Here is a 13007-nt window from a genome sequence, read left to right on the forward strand (position 1 = left end):
GATAGCTGAGTTGGGCCCAGATTATTCAGCGATTTAAAAACCATTGCAGAGAGATTTAAACTGGATCTGCTTTACTACCGCTAACTAGTGGAGCTGAGACAGAGCTGTGGTTACAGAGTCAAATTTGGGGGATTCCCAGGAGTACATTGGCTGCAGCATTCTGTACTGTCTGCAATTTTTGTGTGCAGCGTTTTGTTGCACTGGTGAGCAGAGCATTGCAGTAGTCCAGTCTGACTGGGTGCTGAATATCCAGATGAGCACTGGAGGGAGATCTTGGATTGTTATGATCGATCGCTCATGGAAGTGCATCTGAAATGTTCCTACTTCAACATTCCCCATATTTGGTACTGGACACAGTATAAACTGTGTCGACTGCTGCCAACTGATACCGATTGGCGCTACTCCTCTGCTGCATTTGACTTATTCCATGTTCTATGGTCCTGCTTGATTCAGGTGTCCTATTAGTGTTCTCTATGGCAGACCCTCCACTCCAGTAGCTCCATTCCCTTTTAGGACTCTTCCAAGATGGCTCTGTTGCATGACTTTACGGGTGTAGATGATGTGTCCTCACATTGGCGACAATGGCTGATCGTAAGCCCTCATAGTGGCCAAGATATGCATTCTCCGACATTGGCGTTCTCGCTAGGTGCCCACTTCCTAGGAATGGTCCATAGAATTGTACCAGTTGGCCACATATGAGAGGCGGAGGTATAAGCTTCAGGTTCACTTGTATGTATTTGGGGAGATGTGGGGCCTCTTCCTACGTTTAGGTTGACTCAGATTTTGGGCTGCAGGGAATTATGCTTCTCAACTGTTCCACTGGGAGCTCCTTCCATTGCCTTCCAAAGGTGTGTTATTTGACATGGTTTTATACATTGGTTCTACTGGAGGGGCACTCCTGTGCTTGGCTTGGCCCTCGGAGGTGCTGGAGGGGACTCACAGATGGCTATTGGGACCCGAATGTGTGACCTGATGTGTGGGAGAAAGGTGACATGAGCCTGGTGCTGCTGGGCTGGTGTGCGGATGTCACTGTGTTGTCCGCTTGGGATTCTTCCTTAGCAGGACTATAGTGGGAGTGTTGCTTGGAGAAGCGCCCTGTTTGGACAGATTTCCTCTCCTTTTGCTGCTGGATATCCTCCTTTACTAATCTATTTGTTTTTGTTTATTGCTGGCTTGTTCTGATGCTTTTTCCAACAACATTTCTTTTGTATACTTTCTAATGCATGTACATGTCATGGGATGATGGCAATTGATGCCTGTAAACTTTTGAAAATCTGAATAAACAAACGTTAAAAAACTATTTTTGGAGGCAAAACGGCATGAAGAATTATTATTTTTTAATGATTTAGTGTTATGACTAATATACCCTCTAATACATTTCAAAATATGTCTCCCATTTTGACTTTCAGTTGCATACAACATCACTATGACATTCTATTTTATGGGTTGCTTCCTTTTGTCATAGGTTTCACTTGAGGTAATTGCAATGTACCTCGGATGAAAGGAATATACAGTTAATCCTACTAATGGGGAGGGAAGCTGCTTCAATTTAATTGGTGTCCATGGAGTTCTTGCATTGGATTCTTTTCCTGTAAGATCTTCATGACAAATCACTGTTGCTCCATTTAGTTGTAGGTTTGCACATCCCTTTGTGCAATAACATAGGGACATACTGACCAAATGAATCAATAGAACCCTAAACCCAAATGCTCTTTCCAGTTGTTTCTATGTTAAAACAACTGGGAACCACATTACACAAAGAACTTAGGAGGACACTTTGTTAGTCTCTTGCATTATTCATTTAATTTTGATGGCATATTCTCCTGATAGTCAGAGGGTTACAGACTTCCATGGTTATGTGATGGAGATGGAGATGGAGTTGGATATACCATCTACATTAATATTAGCAATAGAAAATAGCAATTGAAAATATGATATGAATACTAAAAAGGCTAAACACAAAGCATTGTAACAGGTTTTACGAAGGATGAGACGGGAAGTAATCCATATGGTTTCGCTTCGGGGTGGCAGCCTGAAAGGGCTAATACATATGGCCCTTATAACTCAACCTGTAGGAGCTTGTCATCCATTCTTTAACAACATGCACAGGATAAGAGGCAATACAACCTCCTTCGACACCCATACTCATAAACGCAGACTTCACATGAAAGATGCATGCGGGCACATAGTACTGGTTTAGGTTGGGGGAGAATCAGTACATTTCTGTTTCTTCCTAGACATTTTTCAATGACTTCACCGAAAATATTTCACTTGGCAGCAATTTATTAGGACGCTGTATACATTTGAGCATGCTGTTTCAATTCAATTGGCATGCAGAAGTAGACTGCTGTGACCTTCAACACTGATCATTGTTCTGGCATATACAGCATGATGGAGCTGTGCAATTACAGATGTTCTGTATTTCACTGGACACAGTTGTGCATTGCTTCCAGACAATGAGAGTAAGCAAAAGGTTTGTCACTGGACAGGAACATGTGTTCATCTTGTGATGATTCTGGGCACATCAGCAGAAACGCAGCTCTTGCATGGGTTAAGATAAGCCTATCAAACCAACTAATGTGGTTTCCTTGTATTTGTCTTGATATTCTGTACAAGTTGCATGAAAAGAAGGCAAGGGTTTGGAAATAACCTAAATGGAAGTGTAAGGCTCGGAGCCAGAGCCCTAGTATGGTAGGTTGCTGTGAATGGGGATATGCAAATGAAGCAAACTGGTTGTACTGAGATAATGGCATAAAATATGGAAAGCAGTTTTTATTTCAGGTTGCAGGCATTATTTCAGCAGCGGTGCTCGATCTGATGCTCACATGCAGGACTCAGGGGCCTGGCAAACGAAGAACCATTTGTTTGGCTTGCAGATTTCAGAAATGGAGCACTCGTTCCTGGCACAGCGTGTCTCTCCATCAGGATTACAGGAGCACTTCTCTTCGCACGAGTCGTCTTTCCAGAAGATGTCACCGAATTTTGCAAAGTTGACTGTTGAGGGGAGGGGGGAAGAGAAGAAATAGATCATTTGATGCAGGGCCGGCCTTAGGCATGTGCAAGCTGTGCACCTGCACAGGGCCACCAAATCCCAGGGGCCACCACATCAATATATATCCTTAATATAATAATCCTCTGAGGATGGATACATATTTGTGTGAGGGCCCCTGGCAGGGATTTGGTGGCCTCTGGCTCTATACAACTTCTAAACACCATGACCCCCCCTCTTCACTGGCCTCTGTGCTCCGCCCCACCCGGACCCCCTCTTCCAGGGCCCCCTACCTACGCTCCCTGCCCAGGGCCACCATGAACCTAGAGCCGCCCCTGTTTGATAGATTGATGCAGCAAATACCTCTCTTGCAAAAAGCAGTGGTGTGACAAGGTTGAAGTCTGAACGGAAATATTCAACCACGAAAAGGTCAGTTTCTATCATGAAAATCACTGCAGGGGATGTGTGTGAGGAAGTGGATGCTTGTGAGGGGAAAGAAGAAAAGGACCTGAAGGTATTAGGTGGGTAAGGATAGTGTAAGGTAAGAGGACCAGCAGGAACAGTTGAGGTGATGAAGGATTGGTGAAGTAAAACCTACACTTTTCTTTACAGTATGGCTACAAGGGTAGCTGTTGCTCACTCATAAGCATGCCTAGATTGTTTTGAGAAAAGATGTGTTGGAGCACTGAAGTTAGCTCTCTTTCTAGAACTTAAGTATAAAAGGGGTCAGCATCACTAAAAACAAAAACAAATGCACACCAGTGATGACACTTTTATGTCTACATGTGCTCTAATGTCACAAATTAAAACTATAAATGGTCCACCGACTCGACTGAAGGACCACGGTCACAAAGCTGCCTTAGTAGGGTTCACTGTTCCTGGCCGAAATTACTTCAGTAACACATTTCCAATGCAACGAAGCACAACTCTCACTTCTAGCAGTCTTATCGGTTGCTTACCACCAGCCACACAGCCACCAGGCACTGTAAATTTATCCACCCGGAAGACCCAGCGGCCTGGAGTGCCGACATTGGACGTGGATGCAATGTTCACAATGTCTGACGTCCTAGAGCCTGGGATGTTGAAGTAGTGCTTCAAGTCTCCAGTATTGAATCCAGCCTACAGGAAGTGGAACATGATCAATAAGTGGCACTAACTCAAGGGAGAGAATAGTAGCACTAAGGATAGCAGCACACATGAGTACCAATAAAGAAGACAGAAATACCTGGTATATAGACACAGAAAGAAATACATGGTAAGAAAAGGAAGTAAAATAGATTGGAAAAGATACGCAGGAGGAACAAAAACTTTGCAGCGTCTGTGACTGCCAAAGAGAACAAAGCTGGAAATCAGGTTAATATGTAGCAAAGCCAGAAAAATAATACACAAAGGGAAACTAGATATTACTGAAATTAGGGGATAGGGAAATTGGCAAGATCATGTTAACATAAATTCTGCAATGAAAGTCAGAACAGTGAGTCCATTCACATCATACTGAAGCACATAACCTACAACCAAGGATTTCCCACCAATTTATTAGAGAAATTCGGAAATCATGGTATCTTCAAAATAAACAGAGTGGTACGGTGAGTGTACCCTCTCCATAGCTAAGGCTCCTGATAAAATACAGCAATTACAGAGGGTACCACTAAATTATCTTAGGAAAGTGCAAATATTTTTAATTGAGTATTGGTGCAATGTATGCAATTAAAAAGACCTAAGGGTTGAAATTGGAGCCTATTGATTGCAGTTCATTTACATCCGTTAAAGAAATGTTTATGATACAATATTTAATGTTATTTAAATTATATAAATGTTAGTGTAAGGGATAGTAAAGTAATTACATTAAGTCTTTTGGTGAAGTATATACATTATACTATTAAATGTGAAATTCCAATTACTTAGGAACCCCCCATTTCATGATTGTTACTGCATGATAAACACACCCTTTCTCCAATTAAGCCTTGGCAAGACCAGAACCTAATTCACATGAACTCTGCCCCTGGACATCAAAAAACCACAACCCTAAACAATAACCTAAAATGCATTATAATGAATGGGATATCTACTCAAGCACACACACCTGGGATCATTTGACACTCTTATTCCTAATGGATACAGGCCACACAAACAAGACAACCCTATGGTTCCACGCTATCAGTTGTCCCCAGAGACCTAACCCTACCTTCCCTCTACATCTTCAAACACCTCACCACTTGACATATTAATAAAAAACAATTGATCCTTATATTAGATGAAATCAGAAAATTACATGAATTCTCTCAGTTCATCAAACTCCTGACACACGAAAAGGAAAACAACCTTTACTTGTTTTTCTACCCCATAAAACTTGTCAGTTCAGAAATATCCTTGACTGGATAAACCACCATACAGTCCAATTTCACACAACCAGCCTTCATATCCTTAAAATCCTTTAACCTTGAGACCAGTTAAAAAATCCCTTTCTTGCAAAAATCATCCAGAAAGCAGCATCTATGCAATTACTATCATACAGCTACAACAATAACTTCTTCAATCTGAATTGTAATCTAACTGTAGTAGAGAGGCAGCAATGTTCCAAATAGTGAATGATGTTCACAACACCCTAGCTTCAAAAACCCTGCAAAAACGACTTAATTCCAACTATTCCGCCATATAAAATGGAAAGCTTAACCCCTTAAGTGCTGCCTCGGTGCATTGGCCGACGGCAGCACTACCTCCCCAGTGCTGCGCACGACCATTGGACGTCCATTCAGCACTAGTTCCAATGGACAGCGCAGCACTGGGGAGGGATGTTTAATAGCATCTATGAGGTTAAATCACTCACACTGTGTCAGGAAAACAGTGCAGTCCTTAGTCTGCTCTTAGATTGATAGGGGCAGTTCATTACTAACAGGTTGTCCGATATCCAACTTGACTCAACCCAAAACCCTTCTCTGTTCAGTAACTCGATTCCAGAATTAGCTTTATTGCAAAATGCAAATCTCAGTAGGTGAGAGGAATACCGGAGGCAACGCCTTCAGATAGAGATCCCAAAAACCAAAAAGACAAAGATAATGAAACAGCCATTATCATGCACAGCACAGAGAAACTGTCCCCCCAGACTACCTTAGGCAGATCAACAATGTGCTGTCATTTCAATGAGGCTATATATACCCACCTTTAAAATTCGGTATCTCTCAATCTAGGTCCGCCATATCTGTAAATATTGCTGCTGTTTCGACCCCCCACAGAGAGCAAATATACCTAATCTGTGTTATCTGTTACATTTGAAATATTCTGATGCATTTGAAGCTATGTATTCTCGATATTGTCACACTTTGATCCCTGTGCTATTGTGCCCATTACCAGGTGGCTTAACTGTGGGCCCTTTCAGTGTTCAAATAAGCTTCCAGACCTTCTACTAACTGAGTTAAGGGATGTTGGATGATATTTGGAAATTCCAGTGCATTCCTTATCCATGCCGGGTTTTGTGGAGGCCAGTCCGCTAATGTTAAAAACTCACTCACCTAACATTCCCTGCTCACTGCTTTGTCTCCACCCCTGCAAGCCACAGATGGCTAGAAGAATACAGCACACTTTTGGCTGCCAGGTGCTAACCTCCTCACACATGATGCCTGTGACTATTATGAGCCTTTTTAAGCCCTAGTTCCTTCAGTCTATAGTTGGTCATTGAAGCAGTGTTCCTGTCTGGCTGACCTCTTGTTTCCTGAGTTTCTGAGATATTGCATTTCTTTTTACCTTGATTCCGGAGCCAGCACTATACCTTTACCCTTGAACATTCTTTTTTTCTGTATTTTCCTTTTTACAAGTGCCTCCTTTTTCCGTCTATCTCAGTTCACATCTCACGTTTTCTACCCTGTTCCTGCTGTCTTAGATTAGATTTCAGTTCCTTGTGTGTCTAATTAACACCATGGCTGCTTAAGATATTCCCCTGCTGTGCTGGACCATAATAGAAACGGGTGTGGTCATGACGAGCTGAGCTCGTCATGAGTACCGAAGGGGTTATTTACTCTCTTGTTTTCCGTTCTATAATGTTAAGTATGTCTCCTTGTTAGCACCTTGTCTATTATGGGCACAGCTGATACCGGGTAGGTGGTATTTCTGCTCCACTGTAAGTATTGTCTTTGAGCTACTTTTATAACATCACCACATGTATCAGCTTTGCATACCCTGGCTTTGCATATACATCTCATATCTGGGGATTTGCAGTCAGTATGTGTAAAAGCAATTGTGCGTGAGGAGCTTAATGAGCTTCAGTCTTACCTGAGTGCTTTACACATCCCCTTTATTGTTAATATTGTTATATGTATACATATGTCTTGTACTTCTATCATGCGTGTGTGATAATATGAATATCAAATTGCCTCTTGAGTGCCTGTTCTTAATGAGCCTTATCCTTCTTGTGCCCTTATGCAGAAGTTCCTCTTTGAATCTCCTTTCTCCTCTTACACTCTGTGTGATCATAGGTGAGTCTGTACCCCAAATTCTGCTTTTTCTACCTTGCTAAAAGTCCTTGCCAAAGCTCCTAGCATATATAAACATCTTCATTAAATGAAATAGTTAGGAACAGCTTTGTCATTGGAGTTAATATTTGTACAATGAGGAAAATTACTACTTTATACATTTCAATTTAAATCATAGATTCCTAAAAGTTGTTTTATTTCAATTTAAAACTATTAATAGGGTGATCATCGATTTCAATTCAAGTTATTTTAGAATTAGAATTAGCATTAGGTTTCGATAATTTTTTTCTAATTAAAGGAATGAAAATGTATTATGGAAAGAAGTTGAGTTAGCAATGTTGGTCCTGATTAGGGTAAATATTATAAGTATTTAATTAAATGAATCAAGGCTGAGGTTTATACTGAATTTAATATCTACTCATTCATTTAATATACTTTAAACTATGTAGGGATAGTGCTATTGATAACTATTTAAAAATATATCATATTTAATATTAACAACTGCATTATAATTGGGGTTGTAATATAATTAAATATAAACTACTTATAATCATTTTATACCAATTTACAAAGGTCAAGGTAGTTGTAGGGTTGGGGTTATTTGGTTGATGTAATGTTAAAATACATTGAAAACCTTGATAGGGTAGTTGCTGTTAAAATAGTCAAAAAGATGTTGTTGTTTCTCGAGATAGTAACATACATCTGTTACATTAGTTTGCTTGGCATGATGAACAGGGAAAAAGGTAGAAAGTGCTGAACCTATCTGAATATTATAAACTTAAATCGATGATTGGTGATTAGGCTTGAGGCAGCTGCGAGTGAAGAAACCACTGATCTTCTACTTGGCTTACCTGGGCTGGTATGCCCCCCAATCCTGTGAGGTGATTTCCTCCGCTGGCTGTCCCTGTGGTCCACCTTATATCGGCATAGTTCAGGATAATGAAGTACCTCTTTGTATCACCGGCCAGAACAGCTTGGAAAGTGTTTGTCATCTTAGGAAGCTAAAGAAAGTAAAGCACCAAATATCAATAAAACCGCCCTGATGGGTCAAAGGTACACCGTGTGCGGTGAAGAAGTAAACAGAACGGTACATATATCAGCAGGATAATAATGGACCTTGTCAGTGATGTTGGTTGGGAGTAGTCAAGATATTTAGAAATGTGATAAATTGAAATAATGTGTGCGTATATATCTGTGCAGAAAATATAATTAGCAAAATACAAATGTAAGATGTGTGAGAGAGTGTGTCACTCCACAATATTTACGGCTAAAGGATAGAGTTTGAGTCCAAATGGCCATGTTTGTAGCTAAATAGCAGGCATATATGCAGAATCCATCAAATGCTGAGCAATATAATTAGTTTTAAACCATAAGGAATACAAGTATTAACTATATTACTAGAAAACTGTCTAAATCCATAAACCAGTTTAATCTAAACTCAACATAACAACGTTTAATGTTAATTAGATGGGAAACAACATATTATTTATGTGAAACATAGAAGGTGCCCTCATAATAGTCATAGATAATCCTTCCAATCTTCTCTGTTGATCACTTGAACATACTCTGTGCATACACTCAAGTGTAGTGTAACGATAATAAAATGGTCTAGTAGTTAGTACAGCATATTTCAGCATAAATCTGTGTTTCAGTTGTGAAATAGTTAAGCGCAAAATAAAAAAGTGTATGAAAGTGCATTGATGGATGTACGGTTGAGTGGTACAGTGTGGGTGCAAGTCATGCTTGGAGGCTGACAACTGCATTGTGTTAACTAGTTAAGGAAATATGAAATCAAAATAAGCCAGCTCTAAATCCCTTCTGAAATCAATCTAGTGCTAGTCATGAGGATAAGAGAGCCTGAAGCCTCTTGCTCTTCGCTCTTCCCTCTACTCAGCCAGTTGTCCAATTTAACTTGCAATACAAAATGCAATGTGTTTCTAGCTACCACAGATCCGGGCACATATGTTAAACATCCGCAGCGTAATAAACATTCCTTCTGTTCATGTACTGCAATGAAGGCAAACAATTCTTATTGGATATATGCTTGTGTTGCCACATAACCTTTATTGCTGCTTTTGCATCAGTGGAAAACATAGGCATCTTCTTGTGTGAGTGCCCTAAGCATTGGAGGTGGCATCTCAGTCTTCACAACTTTTAAAAAGTGTCAAATTTGGGCACTGGATCCCCCCAAATAGTCCTGCCACAGCTGCAGTCGAAAGCCCACCCCTCATTACAAGTTTGCTGGATTTTGGTTCTGGGATACTGGAAGCACATAATCTAAAATTTTGGCCTGAACTCCCTATAACTAATTCTGGCCAACGTTGACCTGCAGTTCCTGGGATGGGGATTAGTTATGTAAATCCAGGAAAACCAGGTGAAAATCTGCATGTTTTTCCAGATTCTCTGAACGAATCTACTAAAATTTACAACCCATTTTAGCAGTTGGTAGATTTGAGGGAGAGACCGAGGATGATAGTTAAGTGGGTGCAGACAGCATTTAGGCCAAAAGTAGGCTATGATCTAGCTGGGTGCTGCTGTCCGCTTCCCTGGTGGTGCTGGAGGGAGCAGACAGAGACTGGGCTGTTTCTTTGACTGCAGTCTATGCTCATTTCCATCTACATGTATACTCAGTCCAGATTTGCACAAAATAAAATTAGGTATAGTGTTTTCTGCCCCAATTATTTCGGACCATAAACCCTGGACCACTCATAAAGTGGCAGAGTGGTATTTCCCCTATAAATGCTGCTCAGCTGCACCTATAAATATTGCTTATTCGTATATTTTCTTAAAGCTGGTCTTGATTGTTTAGAGCTGTGAACATTTTCGAATCATCCATGAATTTGCTGGTTTATGACTTTTTTGGTATTGATGAAAACAATAAAGTGTACATGTAACTATAGGCCAAGGAAGACACACTGCTCTTGAAATTGTATTGTATTGTATTGTATAGAGTACTTATATAGCGCAGCTGACACCCAACGGGTATCCTGGCGCTGATACTATCACTAATAGACACTGTGCGTAACTGAAGAGCTAATCAAGGGGATAAGAAATAGTTTTTCGGAAAAAGTCTGGTTTTCAAATTCTTCTTAAACCTCCAAAAGGTATTACTTTGTCTAATCTCAATAGGCAGTGAGTTCCAGAGTCTGGAAGCTACCAGACTGAATTATCTTCCTCCTTATCGGGCCTTGTTGAAATGTGGAGTAGCTGAGGAAGAGTGGAGGTTTCTAGTAGGGGAGTTCCAGAGGAATTTCCTCTGCAGCGGCTTAGGTCCCATTTTGTGAGCTGCCCTATAGACAATGCAAAGTGCCGTAAGCTAGACTCTCTGTGCCACAGGGAGCCAGTGGAGGTCCTTTAAGGCAAGCGTGACAGAGGCTCTGTGTTGTCTATTTGATGCAAGCTTAGCTGCAATCACTTGAATCCTTGTAGATTTTTTAACGGGGAGTCAGGGGCTCCCAGTAGGAGTGCGATGCAGTAGTCTAGCCTGCTCATAATAATGTTCCTTACCACTTGTGGTCTAGCTGCAATTGACAGAAAAGGAGGAGTTTTTGCAAGGCTCGGAGCAGAGACAGACAGGTACTCACTGTTTTGTTCACTTGGGAGTCCAACTGAAGGTTATTACCTAATATTATTCCCACGTTACGAGCTGTTTTAACAGGCAATAGAGGTTTAATTTTACTAGCGGAACAGTACAGTATTTCCGTCTTATCTCCATTAAATTGCAGGGAGTTAGCTCTAAGCCAGCCTGCTTTTTCCTGCATACAGCTATGGAATTTTTCCAAGAGGATTTCTGTATTACCCTCAAGGGAGAAAACAAGTTGGGTGTCGTCAGCATAATTGATTACTTCAATGCCGGATGATTTTATAAGGGAGGTAAGTGGGCGCAAATAAAGATTTGAAAGGATTGGACTAATAACCGAACCCTGTGGGGACACCATGTTTTACAGGACTATTTTGAGAGAGAAATGGCAGCAGGATTACTGTCTGCTGCCTATCTGAAAGATAAGACTGCAACTAGTCCAGTGCCTTATCTTTTATACCATTCTCCTCAAGTCTTTTATTCAAGATCTTATGATTGACCGTATCGAATGCAGCCGAAATGTCCAAAAGTACTAAGATGGCAGTTTGGCCATTGTTGGCCCGCATTCTAAGGTCATCAAGGACTGTCACCAGTGCAATGTCGGTACTGTGTCCAAGGCAGAACCCAATTTGAATTCCATCTAGAAGTTTATTTTCTTCCAAACATTTTGAAATCGCCTTACTTACTATTCTTTCCAGGACCTTTATCGGATACGGTAACAGGGAGATTGGTCTATAATCAGATAGACACAAAGGGTCCAATGAGGCTTTCCTTAAAAGGGGGATACAACCGCCTTTTTCCAGCATTTTGGGACCATGCCATTAGTTAGAGACTGGGGGCATAATTGGTGTAAATGCGGGAAAAGCTCCATTCCGAACGCTTTCCACAACTTGCGTGGGAGTGGGTCCAAGGGAGAGCTTGAGGAGATACCAGCTGCAATAATGTTAAACTCCTCTTGTGACGGGATCTGAAGGATCTCCAGAACCGGCCTGTGTTCTCTTATGGTTCCTTCATTTAGGCTGCTACTACTAGACAACATCTGAGTATCGACTGTACTATCCTTCCCTCCTTCACTAGGGGTGTCTAACCCAATTAAAATGTTATTGTTTTTTTCTTCAAAGAACAATGCCAGTCTATCACACAGCTCTTGTGAAGCCGGGATCGCATTCTTTGTGCAATCAGGATTAGAAATGTCCTTTACTATGTTGAACAGAGTTTTTGAAATGCTAACTTGCAACAAGCTACGTTAATGCACCATATCACAAGGGTTATTTCTCCCACATCGTTTTTAGATGGTCAGAGCTGTTTTGCCGGTGTAGGCAAAATACACTTTGGGGCCTAATCTAACTGCATTTTGTATTATGTTTAGTAGTACCACAATAGTAGTACAAAATTCTATTAACAAACATATGAGTGGAGGTCAACACCACTGCCTCTTCAATTTTCTCTGGGCAGAAATCTTTGCCCCAACTGCTGAGCTTTCCGCGAACCTATGCACACAATTTTGTAATAAATAAGGGAGAGACAGAGGGGAATGGCTGGAAAATGGGCACCTCTACTGAAAGGGGGAATTTAGGGAGGGACATGGACCGACCCACAAAAGAGTAAGCTCATTCCTTTTAAAAAACTGGTCTTCTGCAATTATTACAGCCATGTGGAATAAGGCAAATCCAAAAATAAGCCCTTCAAAGTTAAATCTTTCGTGTTATGAAGGAAGGATGTCACTTCCAGATTGGAAAGCTTTTTTTGGTTAAGCATACTAGAATCTAAAATATATCTAAGGTGTCAGTGGTACATCATTTCTACATGGAGCAGATGTTGAAAGAGGTCCCACCATATCAAAACGTTTTCAAACCCTATGAGAGAAACCCTAAACTGGTTAGATACAAGTGCCATTATTTAAGTAGATGAAAAAGATCTATAAAATATATATATATATTTATCTTGCCATCCCATATGTCTATGCATCATT

At 40.8% G+C, this 13007-nt stretch overlaps 1 protein-coding gene across 1 annotated transcript in view; it reads right to left on the bottom strand.

The window, feature by feature from the left end:
- Positions 1-1776: 1776 nt before the first annotated feature.
- Positions 1777-13007, bottom strand: part of LOC147701391 (alpha-tectorin-like) — an 89173-nt gene continuing 77942 nt past the window's right edge. Inside the window, exons 8-10 of the mRNA XM_086930075.1 lie at positions 8307-8456; positions 3949-4108; positions 1777-2994 (exon numbers count right to left, since the gene is read on the bottom strand). Of these exons, the coding sequence (XP_086786201.1) occupies positions 2822-2994; positions 3949-4108; positions 8307-8456 (483 nt within the window). The 3' untranslated portion in view covers positions 1777-2821. The remainder of the gene's footprint in view (positions 2995-3948; positions 4109-8306; positions 8457-13007) is intronic.

The sequence above is a fragment of the Lissotriton vulgaris genome, chromosome 7 (genome assembly GCF_964263255.1).
Source record: "Lissotriton vulgaris chromosome 7, aLisVul1.2, whole genome shotgun sequence".
Taxonomy (NCBI): domain Eukaryota; kingdom Metazoa; phylum Chordata; class Amphibia; order Caudata; family Salamandridae; genus Lissotriton; species Lissotriton vulgaris.